Source organism: Pinus tabuliformis, chromosome 8, assembly GCF_031772625.1.
Source record: "Pinus tabuliformis cultivar Carrire ecotype Pingquan chromosome 8, CPIR1, whole genome shotgun sequence".
Taxonomy (NCBI): domain Eukaryota; kingdom Viridiplantae; phylum Streptophyta; class Pinopsida; order Pinales; family Pinaceae; genus Pinus; species Pinus tabuliformis.
In genome coordinates this window covers 1,730,290,107-1,730,314,824 of record NC_142294.1, presented here as the reverse complement: position 1 = coordinate 1,730,314,824, position 24,718 = coordinate 1,730,290,107, and the positions used below count along the sequence as shown (strand labels likewise).

General features: G+C 40.1%; 1 protein-coding gene across 1 annotated transcript in view; it reads right to left on the bottom strand.

The window, feature by feature from the left end:
- Positions 1-24,718, bottom strand: part of SDF2 (stromal cell-derived factor 2-like protein precursor) — a 61,081-nt gene that overhangs the window by 11,284 nt on the left and 25,079 nt on the right. Inside the window, exons 3-5 of the mRNA XM_089374397.1 lie at positions 14,598-14,738; positions 13,833-13,882; positions 13,581-13,710 (exon numbers count right to left, since the gene is read on the bottom strand). Coding sequence (XP_089230523.1) covers positions 13,581-13,710; positions 13,833-13,882; positions 14,598-14,738 — 321 coding nt within the window. The remainder of the gene's footprint in view (positions 1-13,580; positions 13,711-13,832; positions 13,883-14,597; positions 14,739-24,718) is intronic.

The window sequence follows — 24,718 nt, the reverse complement described above, 5'->3', positions numbered from 1 at the left end:
ATTCGGAGAGGTTAAAACACTTCCTAGGATGAAATCCTTTGCCAAAATCATAGGCTTACCTAGGTGTTCTTACATAATTAAATGGTCATACTAGCATCATTTACAATAAACCTTGCAGAAATTAGGTTTACAATGATGAATTCACGTTGATTGCTGACTTTAATCTTTGGAAAAATTTCTCCACTTCCTTGTACACTGCTTTCTTAGACTGTTGACAAAGTGTGGTCAACATGACCCAACTTCAATTGGCCTCCACATGGTTTCGAATGATGCTTTAGGACCTCTTACAGCATACAGTAGGCACCTATTGCACCTTAGCAAGTTTGTAACAAACAATACCTGTTCGTATTCATAGATGATATATTTGTAATTGTATAAATGTATTGATATATAAATAATTGATATGATATTACAATGATGGCCCCCAGTATAAATACCTAGGCGGGGTGTGCATTTTCACTAATGGATGTGCCTTTTTTATAAGACACATCTTTTCATTACTAATTAACTTATTATTATTATGTCAATAATATTGCCATCCCCTTAAAAATGGGTTTGTCCTTAAAGCAAAGGTAATGAGGATAATAGCCCCGAGGGTTAGCTCAGTTGATCGAGTCCCCATCGTTAAAAGCACCTTTGCTATTAAGAGGTCACAGGTTCAATTCTCACAATACTCTAGGGGTCAAGCTTTGTGGTTGAGCTAGCAAGAAGTGATCCTTTCGGGTAGATTTGTCTGGTACAATTATTTTGTTGACATAACAGCCATTGTTGCATATTTTTCAAATTAAGGGACTATTAAATCAGGCCAAGCAAAAGCATCAAGCTCTACATCATTGACAAGACCAACAAAACACCTATCTTGGTTAGCAGCGTCCTAGAAGGGGGTGCCTTTTTAATAATGAACATATATTTTTGATAACACAACCTTACATTACTAATTAGCTTATCATTATTTATTATATTATTATTTATTATTATTATTATGATGTTCATAACAAAGTCTCATGAGTTATTTTTTTGAATGATGTTCCTTGCTTTCTAAAATCCACAGGTTCACATGTTTCCCTTATAACGAGGGGGGCAAGCATGATTGACCAAGTCTTGGCCAACCAAGATCTTCTCCCTTTCATTCACTGACTTTCTATCATCTTGGTTCCTCTTGAAGACCATGTTGTCCTCACTCTCTCACTTCAAGCCAACCCTCCAACCCCTCAAACAACTATTTGTTCAATGATGAGGATCCTAATACCCTTTTTCACACTTCTACCAACTACTTCACTCCTCGCACTTTTCATCCCTCAAGTCAAACTCCACCCAATATACGTATATCTCTTCGACTATCTAGAAAGCATCCCTCAACTCATATACCCACGCCTACACATTGTCTCGCCCCACAAATTCCAAATCCAATCCTATGTACCAACGCTAGTATGATGAGTGAAAAACCTATCACAAATAGCTTCATCATGCCTTCATCCATGATCCCACATCCTACTCACATCGTTAAGAATCATACAGCAACCTCCTCCATCACAAGAAATGCCTCTTCATCTTCCAAAGGAGGCATGAATGTATGCAATGCTTTATCACTCTCCCAAAACCTTTTGGCACACCCTCTTCCTGCAACCCCATTCCAAACTCCCCCATCAACATTGACCCCCAACCCATGCTCACACATACAACTGCCCTCTACGATGTTTCCACACAATCTCCCATTCTTCTCAATTGTCTTCACACAACCCCCCAATTCCAAATTCAATCCTATGTACCAACGCTAGTATGATGAGTGATAACACAACCTTTCATTGCTAATTAGCTTATCATTATTTATTATGTTATTATTTATTATTATTAGTATGATGTTCATAACAAAGTCTCATGAGTTATTTTTTTGAATGGTGTTCCTTGCTTTCTAAAATCCACAGGTTCACATGTTTCCCTTATAACGAGGGGGGCAAGCATGATTGACCAAATCTTGGCCAACCAAGATCTTCTCCCTTTCATTCACTGACTTTCTATCATCTTGGTTCCTCTCGAAGACCATGTTGTCCTCACTCTCTCACTTCAAGCCAACCCTCCACCCCCTCAAACAACTATTTGTTCAATGATGAGGATCAAAATACCTTTTTTCACACTTCTACCAACTACTTCACCCCTCACACTTTTCATCCCTCGAGTCAACCTCCACCCAATATACGTATATCTCTTCGACTATCTAGAAATCATCCCTCAACTCTTATCCCCACGCCTACACATTGTCTCGCCCCACAAATTCCAAATCCAATCCTATGTACCAACGCTAGTATGATGAGTGATAACACAACCTTTCATTACTAATTAGCTTATCATTATTTATTATATTATTATTATTATTTATTATTATTATTATGTTCATAACAAAGTCTCATGAGTTATTTTTTTGAATGGTGTTCCTTGCTTTCTAAAATCCACAGGTTCACATGTTTCCCTTATAACAAGGGGGGCAAGCATGATTGACCAAGTCTTGGCCAACCAAGATCTTCTCCCTTTCATTCACTGACTTTCTATCATTTTGGTTCCTCTCGAAGACCATGATGTCCTCACTCTCTCACTTCAAGCCAACCCTCCACCCCCTCAAACAAATATTTGTTCAATGATGAGGATCCAAATACCTTTTTTCACACTTCTACCAACTACTTCACCCCTCACACTTTTCATCCCTCAAGTCAACCTCCACCCAATATACATATATCTCTTCGACTATCTAGAAAGCATCCCTCAACTCTTATCCCCACGCCTACACATTGTCTCGCCCCACAAATTCCAAATCCAATCCCATGTACCAACGCTAGTATGATGAGTGAAAAACCTATCACAAATAGCTTCATCATGCCTTCATCCACGATCCCACATCCTTCTCACATCGTTAAGAATCATACAGCAACCTCCTCCATCACAAGAAATGCCTCTTCATCTTCCAAAGGAGGCATGAATGTATGCAATGCTCTATCACTCTCCCAATATCACCATATTGTATAATGGCATCAATGTAGTGCTCACATATGGCCTATGATTTGATTTTTATGGTCACATAGTATCTCTATCAATGGCATCACATATATATAGCAAAGGTATCGTATTATATTCCAGAGGCCTCGCTTGATTGTGGATTATTACAGTGGCGCTACAGTATATACAACATCTTCATGACTTACATTATCACCATATTGTATAATGGCATCGATGTAGTGTTCACATATGGCCAATGATTTGATTTCTGTGGTCACATATTATCCTTGCCAATGGCATCACATATATATAGCAGAGGCATCGTATTATACTCCAGAGACCTCCCTTAATTGTGGATTATTACAGTGGCTCTACTCTACATCTTAATTTCTTTGTAGCTTAATTCTCTAAACGTAATCTTTGGGATTGGATGTTTATAACTTTACATATACATAGTGGCATCTTTGGCATTGCTCACACATGTTCAATGGCTCACTCATATCTCTATGGGATTAGATAATATGGCTTTATGTTTGAGCTATCTACGCACTCTAATGGTTGGTTTGGCAGTAATATTCATGTCTGGTATATATATACATGTGCCAACATATTTGTGACAATAATTGAGAGTAACCTTGACATGACAGTAACCCTAATATGACAATGATGACATTCCCTTGTTGACAATAAGGCAGTGACCTTGACAGTAAGACAACAATCTTGACAGTGATGTATATGTTCATTAGAGATGTGACATGTGACAATGACCTTGTTTTTATGTTATATGGTGTCAGTGAGATATATGAAGATAGGAATCTTGATGTCTGTGACCTTGCTCTTATGATACATGATGACAGTAATGATTATACTAAACAGTGATATTGCAGCCGCTCTCTAGAGATCAAATCGTTCAGTTCATGATCGAAGTTGTGAATTGACTTAGATTGGCCCTAGGAGGCTTGATGTGATTGATATATCTCATTCTTATTGTACTTTGTATCTTAGCTAAACATTTGATGAATATCTAATAGAAGAAGAATCTGGTTAGGTTTTCCCCTTGTGGGGTTTTGCCCTAGTCTCTGACCTAAATCATGGTGTCTCTATTGTGCATGTTTTCCTTTATTGTTTCGCTGCATTGTTGATGTTATTGTTCTCTCTACATAATTGCTAATAATGATGAAATGATGTTATGGGGTGAATGTTATATGTTGAAAATGTTTGAAAATGCAATTATCTACGACAAAGAACAATCTAGCCCTAAAAATTAACTTCCAAATGCTCCTAGCCACCTCCTGTTGATAAAACATGAGTGGCATTAGATTACTAGATAGGACATTGTTAAAATTGGCAACTATGGCCAAACTCCATGTGGATCATCTTATTTATGGTAACTGATATTTTTCTTAGATCCCTCTCATCGAGAGGTGTAGGATTGATCAAAAGATCATCTGATTCCGATAAGTATTCATGAAGTTATGAATTTATTTGTGTATAAGACAATTCGTCAAAGTCAGCCAGCAACCAAATAACCCCCACATGTGCTCAACGTTTTAGTATAAAAGGAGATGACTTGAGAGTCATTTCACACACTGCTCTATTGATTTTCTCTCCACTCGCTTTGCGTTTTAGTGGAAAAGAAATATAGGAGAAGGATGCCCTAGCCACAGTCCTAAAGGATGCCCTAGCCGCAGTCCAAGAGAGAAGACCCCTGATTCTATACGCTACCCAACCTGCCCTCTACGCTACCTAAAGGAGAGACATAGCACGGTGAAGAAGACCTATTCACGCTGCCCAAATACGCAAATCTATCCTGCCCTAGCTGCAGTAAGAAAGACCGAACAACGTGGGATTTTGGAGGCTGTTTCAGAGTCATATGTGAAGGTCAAATTGCTATTAGGAGGGCCGAGATATCTTCCTAGAGGGCAGAGGCAGAGGAGGGTTGTTTGGGTTTGATGTGTGGGTCGTAAGCTACAACAAAGATACATGGGACAACATGCGCTGTTTTGGGGTCATGTTATACCCTCATCTTCAGCGTGGAGGCAGAGGGTTTACACTAGCATAGGCCGCATTTCATAAGGGCAATTCTGGGCCAGATTTGAGGACGGTTAGGGACTGTTGTGTGCCCTAACCAGTCCCAGAAATTACAACAGTAATGAAGTGACAAACAGCAGCGTTTGTATGGTGTGTTGGCAACAAGATACATGGGACAGCAAGGTCACATGGTGCAGCAAAGGAAGATGGGACAGCAAGGTCACATGGTGCAGCAAAGGTAGATGGGACAGCAGTAACATGGTGCTGCAAGGGACAGCAGTATGGTAAGTGGTACAGCTGGACATGGTGCTTGTTGGAGCTTGGTACTTGGGACAACAAGCTATGACATGGCACAGCAATGCTAACAATTGGGACAGCAGCAATGCCATGCTAACAAATGGGACAACAGCATGACATGGTGCAGCAATAGCCAATTAGGACAACAGTACGGTAAGCAAGGTACAACAAGCACATGATGGCAAGCATGATGTTGCAACCACATGGGATAGCAGTGTGGCAACATGGTGCAGCAATAGCACATAGGACAGCTATGGTACATGATGCAGTACAGTGAGGTACCGTATGAGGCAGCACTGGTGAGTGCAGCAAGATGATAAGGTACAATAAGATGTTGCAGTATAGGAAGGTGCAACACGATGCAGCACAGTGAGGTGCAGCGCTATGATGGGTGATGGAGTCACCTGGGAGACTCAGTTGAAGTAGCGTGTCTTCAACTGAGTTCAACTACCTCATGTATCATCCTCTTAGAGATGATCTATGCTCTTATTTAAGATAAAGTGTTGACTTCTGTTGTAAATGTACTATCTCTCTCTCTCTCTGTTGAACTACTAAAGAACATATAAGAAGAATTGATCAAGGATTTCCCCACATTGGGGTTTGTCCCTGGCTAGCGCAACATCTTGTGTCCTCTTGTCTTGGCTTGTCTTCTGCGATCTATGTTTATGTTCTATCTGCAATTTACTTTAATGATGATGTGATTGCTAATCTAGACAAGATATTGAGTTAATTGTGAAAATTGAAATAAATTGCTCTAAGCATAGAACATACCTAAAATTAACAGACATCGATGGTCAATACATTCAAGTTAGTTACATGGGTCACCCCTACATGGGGCTTCATGCCTAAGACGACCTTACATGCAAGGCAAATCATGGAGCTAAGGGATGGCCTCATTGTCAAACCCCCTCACCCACTTCACCACGAGATGGATGCTCTTAGGATCCCCCTAGACCAATTCTAAGTTGGCTCACATCAGCTTCAAATTGAAGTTAAGTTTCATATCTCACAAGTGCACAAGATACGTTGGCTATGCCATCTTTGGGAAATAGAGACAGAAAAGCGTTACATTTTTCAGTGCCCCAACTATTACAAGGTCAGAGAGCAATTTTACTACTTTTCAAGGCATCCCAAAACACCCTTTCTTCATTTTCTTCAAATAACCAAACCAGCATGATTAGCATTGTTCATGAGGGATGCCCTCAAACTCCACTCTTAATCACTTTGATTACCTTCCCCCAGATCGAGCACTTCACTTCCAAGACAATTACTTCTTTCTTTTGATGAGCCTAGGTATTGCAACAAGAATGCTGCAACTCCCAAGGCTACCAGCTTTACTTATCAACCCGAGGTTCGTACAAACTTGGAGGTGACAGTGCTATATGCACAAGTAAAAGTGAAGGTACTGCCTGTTGTCACTGTTCATCTAGCAAGAGACCCCAGGGGTTCCAAGCCAGACTTCTATAGGGTCAGAAGAAGCTTAATTCTTTGATGGAAGAAGAGCAAATCTATTCTAAGAGAGAGCTACTCTACTGCAGTAATGAAGAAAACAGCATGTAATGCTAAACCACACCATAACCTAATTAACCAATTAAACAACTATGCTAAGCAAAATTGCTAAATCAATCACTAACCTAATGTTGCTATCTAAGTTGCAGAGGTAAAGAGCATCAAACTATACTAAGGTGTAAGCAAAGAAACTTAAGCTAAATTGGTTTTCAAGCGGAAGAGCAATCGGAGGTTGAAATCAGTGAAAGGAGGACGTAAGGAAGTAGTAGTGCATAAGAACCATTGGATCAGCCAACGAACAGAAGATGAACGGTGGAGATCTTATCACGAAGGCTTAAGTGACTAGATGGATGAACAGGGTGAACGCACAGGATGAACAGCTGAGGTCTTATCGCAGAGGTTAAGTGGATAGATGGACGAACCGAACGAACGAACAGGATGAACGGCGGAGATCTTATCGCGAAGATTAAGTCAAGAGATAGACGGACAGGGTTAATCGGAGGATGGATGGCGGAGATCGTATCGCGGGAAAAATAAACATGCAGTAATGATAGAGCAGGATTTGAAGGCGGTAAGTAGTTTCTAGCGCGCCCTTAAGGCTGTAAGTTGTATTTTGAAATTTCACACAATTAGCCTAACTGCGCGACATGTAGCACGAGAAAACCACTTTTCTCGCGTGCTCTCGGGCGGATAACAACTGTGCAAGAGTCCGCGCGAGATCGCGCGATAGCCGTAGGATCAGGCGAGCCAGACCAACAGTGGGGATTTAAAGCGCATAAAGTGTTGAGGTGACGCGATAGCCGTCGAATCAGGCGAGGCAGATCGATGGTGGGGACTTAAAGTGCATAAAGTAATTGGAAGACTTCACGCGAGGCAGCAGTTGGATAAACAAATGAATCGGATGGTAACTGGGAAGGTTTGTTGTGGATCGGACGGTAATGAAACGACGCGTGAAAAACGTGCTAAAGGCGGTTTCAAATGAAAAACGACAGAAAAACCAGTGAGGGTGGACAAGTAACTGCATCAAACTACAAACTCCACAGCTCATGCAAGAACCAGAAACCTGTGTTTTGGGGGTTGCTAGAGGATCTCTTCCTCACGTCATGGTCCCAGAGGGAGGAGATGAGGTCGAGACACCTACGCACAACCTTATGGTGATCTTTTTCCTCTAGCTACCCTGTGAACTGAAAGAAGGCACAAATGGAAGTAAACTTAAGCACAACCGATCTACTCTACGCTACTGTAATGAAAATGCATCTATTTAAGCAAATGAACAGAACCAGAAAGCTACTTAAGCAAATGAACAGAACAGAAATCTATGCTACTTAAGCAAATGAACAATGAAAACAAGGAATCTATGCTATACTACTGTAAAGGAAATGTAGCTACTTAAGCAAATGAACAAAAACAAGAAGCTATGCTCGCATACATGTACAGTAAAGAGGAGCTTTGGCTGCTCGGGTTGGCCCCTAACCCAAGAGCTTCAGCCCTCTAAGTTAACTTAGTGTTGGCTCAAAACAGAACTCATTCTCATTATCAAAACCATGGATTACATAACAAACTGTCACAAGTCTTGTAACTCAGAAATAAAGCATAGTTTTATAATCAAAATCCGAATCCTACTGAGATCTCTGATGCCCCAGGTGATCACAAATTCTTATCCAACAAGACCCATGCGGAGATGCCATCTCAAATCTGGAGATAGCTCACATAGCACCAGCAGAAAGACATCTTCCTTCAGATCTCAGCAACAGGTGGCATATTCTAGACACCCAGGCACACCATATGCTAGCTTTTCCAGCTCTTCTAAGTCCTCATCTTCGAGTGGCAATTCTGGAAGGCATTGAGACTCACTTCCGGGTCCCTGCTTAGAGGTTTGACAGGCATCTTCAGGTTCCCGGCAGTGCTCTCAGCCTGTCACTTCCACCTGCTTCTGTACCACGGCCTTGTAGTGCCCTTGGCTAATTCATTCTTATATCTGTGATGATATAAAGTAAATTAGATCTGATCTGATCTTATCTAGTTTTTTTAAGCAGCAGACTGCGAGCTCCGAATTTGTATGGACATGAATGCACTTAGCAGCCCCGCTGACCTTTTATGGTCATTTGTTGGACATTAATAAAAGTATATTATCTTATCTTCTGTGGAATAAAAATGTATATTATATATAACATAGTATAATATGCACAAAATAGTAATGTTCCACCAAGGTTCCGGGACGAGGGGGCGAGGGAGCGAGGGGGCGCGGGAGCGGCCTATGCAAAAGCTCCCCACCATTTTTTAAGAAACGTGGGGGAGCGTCAGGGTCTTAAAAACTTATAAATATAAAATATAATTTATTAATTGAGTCCATTATGACAATTGGGTTTGAATTGAAAAGCTGCAAAGCATGATCATTGATATGAATATCATTATCTAATATCATATAAATTTAAAATTCTAATTTATAATCATACATCATACATTATGATTAAAGTTTAAAGTTTAAACCATATTGATGTTCCACTTCCTACTATGAACATTGAATACTGAATACAGCAACAGAAAAATTATTTATGGTCAGCGACAAAGAGAAATCATCTACAGAAAAATTGAAGTGGTCGGTGGCAATGACAAGTCATTTGCAGAAAATTGAGGCAGATTTACTATCACATCAGTAGAGGTTGTTCTGCTTGCAAACTTCTGTTTCGCACCCAATAGAATGCCCTAAAAGATATTAACTGATTTATTTTACCTCGTACAAACGGACTAAAGAACTGCATGTATACCAGTTATCTCTATGGTAGAGGTCACCAGACTTTAACTTGTACAATGCAAACTTTGAGGAGCTGAATTAAAATTGCAGAATACAGGGGTCCTTTCACAGACACAATTTGGCAATTCCATACTACGCAAAAGTTAAAACGTCAAACACAAGTAATTCAACTGGTCTACATATCCTGGAGAGGTATGTATTTCCCAGCAAACATTAAAAAACCAATAGACATCTCCTGCCAAGATAGAAGATCTGCTCAGATGGAAGCAAACCGTAATACTAATAAAAATTAAATATACAGAAAATTAAAAAAAAAATTAACAAAAAATGAAAAAAAAATAAAACTGAAACACGCGCAGATTCAAAAAAAATTAAATATTACTAACAGTTATGAACTTACCTGTAGCAGTCCACTGCTCGCTGGTGGACTAGCCAGTGGTAACTGCTGCTCGACGGAGGAAAAAGCCAAAGGTCCGTGGACGTGGACCAACTGCTGCAGCACTGCTCGTAGGATGCTCGACGGGTGGAGTTCTCTAATCTCAGCGTGTGAGGGTTGAGGTCTCAGCTGTGCGTGTGAGGTCTCGACTCTCAGGCTTCAGCTGTGCGTGTGAGGTCTCAGGCTTCAACTTGCGGCGTTATAAGTTTAGATCAGTGCTAAGAGCGTTTGAAACAATGAAACCCTACGTGTTAAGAGCGTTAGTTTTAAGGTTAGTTAAATTTTAGTTTTAAGTTAATTAAATTTTAGTTTTGTTTTAAAAATTAAAACGTGTTTTCGTCCCCCCTCGTCCCCTCACGACCCCCCTCGTCCCCCTTTTTGGAAACGCCCCCTCAGGAAAGGGAAACGACCCCTGGCACGTCCCCCTGAGTTTCCTCATTTTTGGGAGCGTGTGGAAACGACCCCTACTCGTCCCCAAGTCCCCGGAGCGCAGGGAGCGAGGAAACTAGACCCCTAAGGGGGGGGGAGTCCCCGTGGAACACTGCAAAATAGTCAAGAGACGAAGGAATAAACTTAAAGCCCTTCACCAAAGAGGATCCTCACTGAAATCGGTCCACAGTGAATAAAATCAACTAACCATAAAAGAATATCCTCCTTGAAATCAGACCAGTATGATGCAAATCACACCATAGTGAAGAAAATAAACCTTCAAATCATTCTTCAAACCCTCAAATCCCCCCTTTACTGTACATAATTGAGGTAAACTGCAGCTCAAACTCACATGAATGGTGTGAAATGTGACATTGGATTGTAATGTATATGTAAGCTTTTTACTTTTAGGCATTAGTTCATTTTTTCTGTTTTTCTTGTTACATTTTTTTATGAATTTTTCATGGATAAAGCTGTGTTTCCCTTCTAGTTGTATCTAACCAAATTCAAGCCATATCCCAGCTGTATCCAGACAGGATAGCTACCCCAGCTGTATCTGGGCCTTCTCCATATCTGATAACGATATGACATATCCAGAACCCTGCAGCTGTCAACTTTATGTATCTTTATATTCACAGGAAATTAATTTGAAGCCATCACACCATAGACAATACACCACTTAGAAATCCATACTAGCAATTACCATCAATCTCTAAAATTTCTCATGGTGGTCAGAAATTCCCTTTTTCTTGTGCAGGCAGGACAAGACGGCAGAAAATAGAGGCAAAACTGAATGTCGCATAAATAAAATAACCTTACCAATTCCTGATACAGGATGACAGATCTGGGAACCTGCTAAGATATGTCCAGTAACTTAGCTATATATCTCTATAATCACAGGAAAATTGTTTGAAGCTATATACAGGACTCTGCAGAGATGGATCCAGTGCTTTAGCTATCTACTTTATGTAACCTTATATTCACAGGAAACTTGTTTGAAGCTACCAATGTAACTGATACACCCCTTAAAGAACCCCATACTGGCAATTAAAATGTCTTTCTCTGTAAGTTTATTATGGTGGTCAGAAATTCCTTTGTCTTGCATAGGCAAGGCTACAATATAGCAGAAACTAGAAGCACAACTAAATGTCATATATATTAAGTAACAAACACTGAATCGAATTTAACCTAACTTAGTTAGCATAAAGAACGCTCATCTGAGAAGAGGTGTTAATTTGAAAGCCAGATTTCCATGCTTATCATTTCTTTTTTCTGTTTATTGACTGTTTGTAGTCATCGCTGAAACTAGGCACACATAAATGTCATATAAATAAGTAAAAAGCATTGGATCAATTTTAACTTATTTTAATTTAGTATAAAGGATAAGCGTCTGAGAGGAGGCGTTAATTTGAAATCCAGAGGATTTCCATGTTTCTCATTTCCTTATTATGCTTATTGGCTGTTGGTAATCTTAAATTTCCTATTTCCACATAACAGTAAAAACAATAATACATTTTAAAGTTTATATAAAACTATTGATAATCAAGTGCATGCATTTGCAACCTGCTTAAATCTCTTCAATCCATCCACCATTGTACTCAAAACTAGTGTTTTGTTCTCTTTAGACGGTGACATCCCAAAAATTTCCATGAGCTAAAGAAATTGCATTCCTTCTTCCCAAAATAGTTAGGAAGTCCAACGACTTTGCCATGAGGTCTCTTCCAAGAACTGAATTGATACTTCTTTCAGAGAACTCAACAAATAGCTCCAATATACTTCTGGTCTGTGTAATGTTTTGTTAGTCAATTATTTATGTGCTTGTTAGAAGTGGAAGATAGTGTCCTTCGTAAATATATCTTACTGTTAATTTTGGCAGAATGGGCCTCATATGGGCATCTTCCAATCAACAAAGGTTTCCACCAAACGAGCAACCTTTACAGCAAGTGAATTGAGAATAGATCTTCAGGAAGATCTATACAGTGGTATCCATTGATCTACTCAAACAACTCAGGTTAAAGAGGCATTGTCTATACAACAGAGTATGGTGAAGAACATCAACAATTTCCTTCAAGAAAATTTACTGGATGATTACTGACAGCAGTGTGAGAAATAATCTATGGAATTGCCTCTTTGATTTTTCATCAATTGATTTACATATGGCAATGTCTTGAATCCACCTACCATTGTACTCCAAACCAAAATTTTGTTCTCTTTTGACAGTGACATCCCAAAAATTTCCATGAGCTAAATAAATTACATTCATTCTTCCCAAAATAGTTGTGAAGTCCAACCACTTTGTGATTAGGTTTCTTCGAAGAACTGAATTGATGCTTCTTTTAGAGAACTCAACAATATCTCCAAGATACTTCTAGATTCTGGTTTCTATAATGTTTTGTTAGTCAAATATTTGTGTGCTTGTTAGAAGTGGAAGATAATATCCTTAGTCAATTATATCTTCCTGTTAATAGTTGGCAGATAGAACCTCATATGGGCATCTTCCAATCAACAAAGGGTTCCACCAAACGAGCAACCTTTACAGCAAGTGAAGTGAGGATAGATCTTCAGGAAGATCTATACAGCATTATCCATTGATCAGCGCAAACAACTCAGGTTAAAGAGGCATTGTTTTTCAAAGTGGACCTGAAGGTAACTGTCCCTATTGTGGTGACCTGCTGCTAGAACAATGTCTATACAACAGGATATGGAAAAGAACATCAACGATTTCCTTCAAGAAAATTTACTAGATGATTACTGACAGTTGTGTGAGAAATCATCTATGGAATTGCCTCTTTGTTAACAGAAGAAAAACTCAAGATAAATGTCTGAAATCTTTTGAAGGTAGCAACCATACATGAAAAATGGAGCATCACCATCCTTAAACAACAGGGATCCATGACATATATGTAGGTTTTCTTATCATTGAAACAAGAGCTTATGATAGAAAGGGGTGGTTGGTAATGAAGAGTTAAACAAGCCAAGCTAACCCCATTCTGTTCAGAAGATATCTTCAATCATAAAATGGCCCAAAAAAAGTACTGTTGTCAGAACAGTAATCCAACCTTAAAATTTTAAAACCACCAAAATTGACTTCAAAAACAATCTACAATTGAATTGTCTCATAAAAGAGTAACATACCTCCTGCTGACCATTAACTATTCGAGTGTACTTCTTATCATGACTGTGCAGATAACCACCAGTATCAATGTGTTGTAACCGTATCTTTTGATCTTGCGTCCATACTTTCCCTTTGCCCTCAATCTCAAGCCTAGCAGCAGGATCGGGAAATTAATGAGCATGTGCTATGGTATGTACACATTTAAGAATGTATACAGAGATGTATCTCAGAAACTATAACCTGACTGCACGTTGAAAGTAGAATCTGCTCACCTCCAATAGTCTCCAGTGTCAGACTGATCGTCTCCTCCAAAGCAACTAACCTGCAAAAGAATGGTAGTGAGTTGAACATTCAAACCCAGAAATGAGGAAAAGCACGTTTGGAAATACCATGCTTGAAAATCAAGGGTAGGATCAACAAGGACATTGGTAAGAACTTGGGTAAATAGTTATAGAGAAGCCCACCCATTAGATCATTTTAACTGGACGTAGAAATCCAGTTAAGAACATGGGAGATTATCAAAAATAATTTTTTGTGCAACCCTCATAAAAGCATGCACCAAGATCTGCTGCTAACAAAATAGACCCTTCATGGGATTCCTTGCAACCAAGTGGGAGGGTTCAACCTAAGCAAATTAGAAATCAATGTCTCCTGAAGCAAGTGAATGACAACCTCCCATTACCACATGGCTACATTTCACAAATGTCTGGCATTAGCCAGTGTCTTCACAAAAGTATCATTTGGCACATGGAAATTTAATAATACGTGTCATTTCCATCCAAACATAACCAACGAACAATACTTTAGCTATTTTACACAACAAACTTTTGGTACATTCTTTTCTCTTCTAGGAACAACTACAAGGCTAGTGATGTATTTCACCCTCCCATTTACTACATTTAACTTCAAAGTACAATTTGTCACCGAGCACTTTGAATCAGCAGTGGACAATGCCATTTCTTGATTTCCTTACTATTAGTCTCTAGCTGTTAAGAACATGTCACATGCCTAAATAACTAGAAAAAAGAATTACCCACCTCCAAATTGCCAGAAATAGGTGATAAATGCAAATGACTGTGTAGCCATTTACGTGTTTTCATGTGTTGCAACCGAATAATTGTTCCGCTCGTAATTACATCACCTTGTTTGTCTGATGAATCAGGTATCGGTCTTACAATCTACACAAACCAGATCAGAACTAAATTAGTCTATAAAACACAACTTTCAGAGAATCACTACTTTTGAATCTTATAAGTTAAAAACACTTCTGTTAGAAATTCTTTGGAAATCCAATTTTCATAGAGATTTTTAGACAAATAGCAAATTTGATCCAACAGTAACCAAGTGATATTTACCAACAGCAGAGACAAAAAGAACTGCTACAGTATATGCAATTCAATGAACAATACAGGCTTCAATATCCCATTGACCTGTGTACGTAAAATATAAAATACATAAATTTGCCAAAGCATGCTGAAACCTCATTGCACAAACATATTGATCCAGTTTCAACTGAGACAAAATGAAAGAACCATGATATAGTGAAAACTATATTCTATTCAGGGAACAATAGTGAAAAGCACTGTTCATATACCATGCCTAGCATGGTGGAATGTAGTGGAACAGTGAAATTTTGCCCTAGTTTACCCTAGGGTTTTTATAGAGTATGCAATCAAAGATATCAATCAACACTGCAATTTATATTCATACTCTGGATTCTGCAATTCAAATGCAACTGTAAAGGCACTACTGTGATAACAGTGCTAAACAATGTTCACTGAAATTTCAATAGTTCAGAAAAAACCAGTTCACAATTCCAATACTCCAACCATTTATAATCTAACTATGCAACAGCATAACTATTGATAACATTTAGCAGCAGTTCACAATAAACAATTTATAATTCCCAATACAAATTCCACAAAACACTGGCCGACTTCCATTCTACACAGGTTTCAATATCTATGTATCCTTACTGTTCCAAACTTCTAATTTAGTCTGTCACGGATAATTCTGTTAAGTGAGTCAGATCTGGGGACAAAACCATTGATGGCCGTGTAATCCCCTGTTCTCAAGAGCGCCTAACCATGAGCTCTCAAAACCCAGTAAAACGCAATAAATTGATAAAACTTTGGATGATCACTCCAGAGCCTGGAACCAGACATACGGTGAAAACCCTAATCACAGGGTTAGGGTTTGGAACTTTGGACCTGTATAGTTCAGATGTTCACAGAAAGCCATAATTCGCTCAAGAAGAAATTCGCATCAGACCAGAACAGGATTAATTATCATACACTCTTCTTTAATTACGTTGATAATCAAACTTTGACATAAAGTGGATAACCTCCTGCACTCGGAGAAATTCACTCCACCTCAACAATAATCACATGCCAGTTAAGACACAAGGTGATTTTGTTTGTTTTCCACACATGTCCTTGTGCCCGACAGGAAGAGATGGCCTTTGCTACCTTCAGAAGATCTTCACTATCCTTCAGAAAAACTTCCAGAAATCCAAACATATATAGGAAGAACCCTGCTGCCCAAATTACGATTTTTGTGTTCAAAACAGAGAGATTGATCAAGCAGAGTTTTCGCTCCTCTTTAACAGAATTCTGCGTCAAAAAAAGGGAAGAGGAGTTTTTCCAAAAGATCCTGTACCAGAACATCACCCAAGAATATTTCGCTGCTTCAGACCAGAAAACCTTGTGCCCAAATCAGAGAGAACAAGCCTTCATGAATTGCGTCCTTCCCTTAAAATGATTCTTGTGCCCAAATAGAGAGAAAAGAGAATTGGTCAATTAGGGTGGAATCTTTCACCACCAAAATTGACAACAGAAAAGGGGTCTTAAAACCCTCAGAGCCTCATGCTCAAGAAAAACAGAGATTAATTGATCCGCCATAATGATTCCAAGTGAATTCAATCCTCCCATATTTATAGATTTCCTAAAGGGGTCTCTTCTTCCTAATTGATTGGGTAAACTTTACTCCAAGCCCCAAATTTGGGTTTATTCACCCAGCAGCCCCAAAACTCGCCCCACAGTGGGAATTATGGGGTTTTTTCCCCTTTATGGAGGACTATAGCCTACGGGGATTGATAGGCTACTTCATCCCTTAAGCAATTAATTTTGGGGAACATTAAAGTCCCCCCTTCCCGACAATGTTTGTCCTCAAGCAATGACAAGTTCTGCTGCTGCTCCGCTTGTCTCCCTTCTTCAATATCTTTCAAAGTAGTGCCACCACCTGTAAATAAATAGTATTTGATATTCTTTGATGCAGCTTCATAGACGGCTGGATGAAGGCTTTTAAATCTAGGAGCAGGGGGGCAAAAGGTAGGCGGCAGGCCGAAGGAAGCCGAGTGCAAATGACACATCAACTTCCACATATGAGGTTTGTTATAGGCATGATAACTCATTGGAGAAATTTCAGAAAGAATCATATTCTACACTGACATGCGGTCATGTCAGCCATGGCCATCCTGAAAATATGCCACTTAGGGCACCAAAAATGAGATGAAGTTCGGGACCAGAAAACTGCACAAGATCAGGACTGCTTCTGAGATAACCCAGAACAGCCACCTGGATCACATATGAGCATAGCAATACCACAGAACTGTCCATGTTAATGCATGAAATTGAACAAACAAAATATTGGGTTGCCCTAAATGGTGCTTATGGTATAACTTGTAATTTCGAGACTGGTACAAAGGACTTTGTTCAAAAACACGTAGAAACAATCAATGCTCTTCATTCCATGAGTTTAAGGTCCTTCAAAGATTAGGAAATGGCTTTCAAGAGTGTCAAAAACTTCTAATTTGGGCAGACATTAAAGCATGGCTCCTAAGCAAGCCCAATATACACTTCGATTTCAATTGATTATACCAAGATTTGAGCATTTGTACACAAACTATGACCTAGTGCTAGCAGCAGATGTTTTTTGATCAGATATATAATCCTGACTCCTATATAAAGATTATACCTCACAATATCCAACACTGGAGATCACTCAGGGATTCCTGTCACTTTAAACAACAGACATACTCTACAAGAAAGAAGAAAATACATGCCAGCTCAAAATGGGCCGACTGCATTATCTGTTTGTGTTAAAATTGGCAACTAGGGCCAAACTCCACCTCGGACAGCTCATATGATAGAGATGATATTTTTATTGGATTCCTCTTTCCAAGAGGTGTAGGATTGATCTAGATTCTAAAGATCGTCTCATTCTGACAAGTATAAATGGAATTATGAATTTATTTCTTCTATGGAGAAATTGTCAAGGTCGGCCAGAAGTCTAATGTAAGCTCATGAAGCCCAACAGATGTGTCTCTTCACCCTCAACGTTGTGTATAAATAGAAGACGCATTTTCCTCATTTGGACTCACTCCAACACACATCTTTCTCTCTCTTCATCTGATTGGATCTTACAAAATTACAGGCAGCCTGTTCTTCTCCACACATGCGAAGGTTTGACTGGGATTTCTGTTCCCTGCGTTGACCGAGTTGCAGCCAACATTGACCGGGCAGCGTTTGACTTCATTTGACTGCATTTTTTGTGGGAGAATCTCTGTTTGGGCAGGCCGCATAGTCTGGCATAGATATTGAGACTTTCTTAGCAGGTTGACCAGCGTTGACTGCAGCGCTTTGACAAGAGAAGCTAGAAGCTGACTGTACATTGACCAGGTTTGACCGGATTTTTTCAGGACTGTTTTGGGCTGATTTGGACTATCTTTGGAGGCCGAGTTGACTGGATTTGACAGAGCTGATTTGTAGGAGACTTTCTGCTGGTTTGACCAGCTCTGACTTTCTGGTTAGGGCATCCTGTTGACTGCAGTTTGACTGGACTGTTTTGAGAGTGTTTGGGCAAGTAAATTTTGTATATTGTACTCTCTCTCTCTGCTGAACTCAAGAATAATAAAAAGATTTGATCAAAGGGTTTTCCCTGGCATCCACCAAATATTGTGTCCTCTTGTCTTGGCATGTCTTCTGCTTATTGTTTATCTTCTATCTACATTTACTATCAATGTTAATGTGATTGCTAATCTGGAAATTGATATTGGGCTAATAAGAAAAATTGAAGTCAATTGCTCTAACGCATAAGATCATACCATTGTTATCTAAAATTAACAAGGTATCAGAGTTGAGGTGAAGACAAAGCCCAAGCAAGAGAGAGAAGAGAAATCACTGAGATTTGTTGGGCAAGGACAAGATTCAATGGCCTCTTCATCTTACTTCAAACCTGATGACAAGCTTAATGATAAGTCTGATTATCATGCATGGAAGATGTCTCTTGATTTGACTTTGGAAGAGTAGGATGTTTGTTAAAATTGGCAACTAGGGCCAAACTCCATGTGGGTCACCTTATTTATGGCTGCTGATATTTTTCCTAGATTCCTCTCATCGAGAGGTGTAGGATTGATCTAAAGATCATCCGATTCCAACAAGTATTTATGGAGATATGAATTTATTTATGGAGATAGGTATTTATTGTCAAGGTCGGCCAGCAGCTAAGTGTGTGGCACACATGCCCAGCGTTTCATATAAATAGAAGAGAGGTTGAGTCATTTGGAACTCATTCAATCACTCACCTTCTCTCTCTCTCTTACGCATCAAAGGAGCCTCTCTCTCTCTCACACGTGTGGCTGGAAAAGAAGACGCAGTAGGGCAAGGCAGATGCAAGAAGAAGGACGCAGGGGCTGCAGGTCATCTCTTTGACCAGCGTTGACCATCTAGGAGTGCGGACTTGTTGTGGTTGCCTCTCCTAGGCAGGCCGCAGATTTTGGCACGAAAATTGAGGTGATCCGACCTCTAGTTTGACCAGTGTTGACTGCCCTAATTTGAGGCAGCAAGTTGACTTCAGTCAACTGCATTTTGACTACATTTTCAGGGTTGTTCAAGGTCTGTTCGAGGGTTCGCTGACCAGGAATTGACCAAACATATTGGAGGTCAATTTCCATTCGTTTGACCAAGTTTGACTTTGCTGATCTAGGGTTCGTTGCTGCTGATATAAAATTACAGAATTCTGATTTTGTACTATTTCTCTCTGCTGGACTATTGAAGATAAAAGAAGATTTGATCAAAGGGTTTCCGCGCATTGGGGTTTGTCCTTGGCCAGCCGCCACATCTTGTGTCTCTTGTCTTGGCTTGTTTTCTATTGATTATTTAATGTTCTATCTGCACTTTATTTTATGTATATGTGATTGCTAATCTGTGGGTAATAAGAAGAAAAATAATTAAACTGCTCTAAGCATAGAACATACCATAATTTAACATGGTATCAGAGCTGAGGTTTAGACAAAGCCCAAGCAAGAGCAAGAGCAATCACCAAAGAGGAGGTTGGCAAGGCTATCTTAAGCAAATCATGGGGTCCTCAACACACTTCCCTGCTGAAGACAAACTCCATGAGAAGTCTGACTATCACAGATGGAAGATGTCTTTCAATCTAACATTAGAAGAGCAGGAAGTGTTGGACCATGTGAGAGGCAGAATTGTTGAGCCTCCATCAAATGCATCCGCTGCTACTAGGAACAAATGGACCAAGGGAGAAGTCAAAGCAAGGAAGATCATCCGGGACTCTATCGACAAGCGCATGGTGGCCTATGTTTCCGAGCTGACCACCTCCAAGGAAATCTACGATAGACTGGTGAGTTTACTTAAAGTTAGTTAATGATGCAATATTAGAATAACGCTATTTAGTGTTTAATGCTCATTCTTGTTAGTTGTTTCTATTTTTATCTTTTTAGCAGTTTCTTAGAAGAAACTGGTTGTTTCTATTTCCTAATAGAAACTTGATGTTTCTATTTCTGTAAATATCTCTGTATTACTTATTGAGCTTCATTTGCTCATGTAAATCAATTCAATTCATTCACTGATTATGGTATCAGAGCTTTGGTAATTTTTTCGAAATAATTTTTCATAGTTTGAAAAATTTAGGGCTTCATTTCGAAATTGCTCTTCTGTGGAATTTTGTTTCTATGCTTCAGTTTTTTTTAGGGTTACTGTTAGTAAACTGAAGGGTTCTAAACCTACGTGGCTTTAAATAAGAGCCGCAAGGATCTGGATCTAGGCCATTTTGTGGAAGCTAGTGCCTGCAATCGATCAATTGTGGAAGTTGGGCCATTCTGGATCTGCTTGTGGAACATAACTCGCCATATAACAATTGGGTTTTGTCACACCAATTAGAGGATTGGCCGGATCAATCTCATCCCCATCGTCATCAAACATTTGTATGGCCCTGGTATATGCGGCAAAACCATCGTCTTCTGCAGCAAAGTGACCGCAACTTCTCCTCCAACAGAAAACCGATTAGCACCTTCAAACAATTGCCGCTTCAACTGGACTCCACAGGGGGGGCCAATTTTGCTTTGGGCTCGGAGACAGGCGGTGTGAAAATAAATTCGCCTTCAGATTTCTCAACGTGCTGAAACCATCTTGAAATCCTGGGTGATCTCTCTTACAAGCCGCTGGAAAAGCAACTTTCTTATACGAAGCAACAGTGTCGGGCCTGAATCGGTGAGGTTCTTTACTCCGCCAATTGTCGTGCCCAAAAGTTTTTCCCGGCCCAGGGTTTTCGTTGTTGTCTCAGTCAATAATTCAAAGGGATTATTTGTTACGAATTTTCTTATCATGTGCGTCCAGTCACCATTGTTGTCTCAGTCACCGTCCAGTTTCCTTCCAGCGTACCTAACATGGCTCCTCTCTAGCGTGAGACTATATCTTTGTCGTCTCAGTCATCGTTGCTGTCGATCGATCAGGAGATCGAATTCTCCCATTAATGCGTGCTCAGGGCTCGATACTGAAGCAAATCCCGGTATTTTTTCACACACAGTATTTTGGCACACCCGGTATTTTTCATTAAGGACAGTTTTCGATCTGTTGGAATATTGGTCACTATATTGGCACGTATTGGGTATTGTACAACACCGCTTTTCTGCTTCTTATCATTGGCATCGTTCGCGCGGCTAATTGAACTTGCCACATCTTACTGTCAGCTTACAGCAACAACAATGTTGAGGATTTCGTGAGAGAAAGGCGTATTTAGTCAGAATCTCTGCCCATTGATGGATTTTTGTTGGTGGCTCGTTTTCTTCGACCAAGGTATTTTATTCATTTGTCCAAAAAAAAAAAAAATCCCTGATTACAGATTTGATGTGGGTTTTGTGATATCTCAACTGGGCAGTCGTCAGAATTTTCTGGGTACATCGTTTTCGGTGCCTCGATTTTTTTAATCAGCAGATTTGAATTTTGTTTCTAGCACGAGTCAGTTTTTTCCGGATCAGCCGACACCTACATTAAAATTTGTCCCAGACTCCTTTGTTGTTTTTTGTGTCTTTGGAAAAGCGCAGATGGCCTCGCTAACCAATTTGATGTTGGAAGGCAATCAGCGCTTTAATGGCACCAATTATAACATCTGGAAACAAAGTGTTGACCATTTTTTAATATAAGCATCTTGACCAGCTTGTTTTGGGCAAAGAGCTCAGACCTGGTACAGCTGGTGCTGATCAAGATAAGTTTGATGATCGAAATCGAGAGGTTGTTATGCTTCTCAAACTCTCTGTGACTGATGATCAGTTACCGCATATTCCTTCCGGCAAGACAGCTGCCGAAATCTGGCAACGTTTGAAGGAATTGCATGAGACATCCGACAAGAGCAGAGCTTTTTTTTCTCAAGAATCAATTGTTCTCCATCATGATGGAAGAACATATATCTTTACAGGAACATGTTAACAAGATTAAAGACATTCGAGATCAGCGCGAAGCCATTGGTCGGACCATGGAGGAAGAAGATATGGTAGTTATCACTCTGAAAAGTCTACCAAAACCTTATGAGCACTTCATAGAAACACTCAACATTACCTCCACTAATGTTGATCTGAAGTTTCCAGAGTTATGCACCAAACTCATGCAGTTTCCAGAGTTACCTCCACTAATGTTGATCTGAAGTTTCCAGAGTTTTCAGATCATGTCCCATCTTCGGCCTGGTACATTGACTCTGGTGCATCACGCCATTTCTCTCACAGGGGTGACTGGTTTATTGACTTCTCACCTTTCAATGATTCAGTAGTATTCGGTGGAGGTGAAGAGTACACAGTGGTTGGCAAAGGTACAGTTCAGATCCAGTCTGGTGGGCGCACACTCATCTTCCTGAATGTGTACTATGTTCCTGGTATGGAAATTAATCTATTGTTTGTCAGGCAGATTATGAGGAACTCTCCTCAGCTTGATGTAGTGTTCAGTGCGCACGAGTGCTCCATTATCGACAGGGACACTAGTCTTACGGTTGTTGTTGGCCTAGAGGATCATGGTCTATACAGGGTTTTTGACACTGGAGATTCTCCAGAAGTAGCTCTAACAGCTCGTGTTTCTCCCATCAGCACTCTATGGCTTCAGCGATATGGGCATCTAAACATGCAGTATCTCTCTCAGCTCTCTCGGGAGGGACTTGTGTCAGGGTTACCAGATATTCAGACTCAGCAGTTGGGAGTATGCAGCGCCTGTCAAGCTGGCAAGCAACATCAGTCTTCATTCAAGGATGGAGAATCTTGGCGCGCATCTAAGGTACTCTAGTTAATTCATGCTAATATTTGTGGTCCTATGCATACATCTTCTATCACTGGTTGCAAATATTTTTTGCTTATTGTAGATGATTTCAATAGAAAGATGTGGGTGTATTTTCTAAAATATAAATCTGATGTATTTAGTATCTTTCAGAAGCTTAAATCCTTAGTTGAAAAAGAGTCTGGTCGTAATATCATAACTCTTAGGACAGATAACTGTGGGGGGGGGGGGAATTTTGTTCTTCTGCTTTCTCCAACTTTTGTGATACTCATGGCATCAAACGTCAGTTAACTACACCCTACACTCCTCGGCAAAACAGTGTTGTCGAACGCCACAACCGTACGGTTGTTGAAATGGCTCATTCCATGTTACAACACAGGAATGCTCCGAACAAATTTTGGGTTGTAGCAGTATTTACTGTTGTCTATCTGCTTAACCAATCACCTACTCAGGCTATTAAGGGGAAGACTCCCGAAGAGGTTTGGTCTCGCCGTAAGCCTAAGATCAGTCACCTCAAAGTATTTGGCTCAGTTGCATATGTTTGGATTCCAGCTGCTAAGCGCTCTAAGTTGGATTCCAAAAGCCAGAAACTCATGATAACAGGGTACAGTGATCATCACAAGGCCTATAGATTGATAGAAATAGCCACTGGTCGTCTTAGCTTCAATCATGATGTAGTATTTGATGAAGACAGAGGATTCTTTCAGTCTCCTCCTTCTGAGCAGTGTTCTGAGGATCAGCCTCACAGTGTATTTGATGATGCACTACCTAAGCTTCCTCCGGAAAATAACCCTCCTCTTGCTGCTCCTATTGTTCCTGAGCCTTCTCCATCTCCTCTTGATATTGGTTCCTCTACTCTCCAGCCTAAATGGTGGGCTAAAACCATTGGTGATCTCCGGGATAATGAGCTCCTTGAAGGTAGAACTTCTAGACATAAGAGCAAACAGCAGTCTACAGTAAATTTTGCTCTTATGGCTAACCTGCACAGTATTTTTGAGCCTCAAACCTATTCAGAGGCTAAGGGTACACCTAAGTGGGAACAGGCTATGGAAGCTGAATTCCAGAGTCTTCAGAAGAATCACACTTGGACCCTTTCTGATCTTCTTGCAGGGAAAAAGCCCATTAGCTACAAATGGGTGTACAAAGTGAAATACAAAGTAGACGGAACCCTAGACAAGTATAAAGCTCGCCTTGCTCGCCTTGTTGCTCGAGGGTTCTGACAGAAGGAAAGCATTGACTATGAGGAGACCTTTGCTCCTACAGCCAAGATGAGTACCATACGGCTTGTCCTTGCCTTAGCAGCTCAGTTCAATTGGAAAGTCCATCAGATGGATGTAAAGAGTGCTTTTCTGAATGGTGACTTACAGGAAGAAGTCTACATGACGCAGCCTCCAGGTTTCAAGGTTGCCAGTCAAGAACAGAAAGTCTATAGATTAGTCAAAGCACTCTATGGTCTGAAACAAGCTCCTCGGGCTTGGTACATGAAAATTTATCAGTACCTCACAGATCATGGATTTCAGCAGAGTCCATCTGATGCAAACCTGTATATCAAGCATACTGGTGATAATATTCTGTTTGTGGTTGTCTATGTGGATGACCTTATC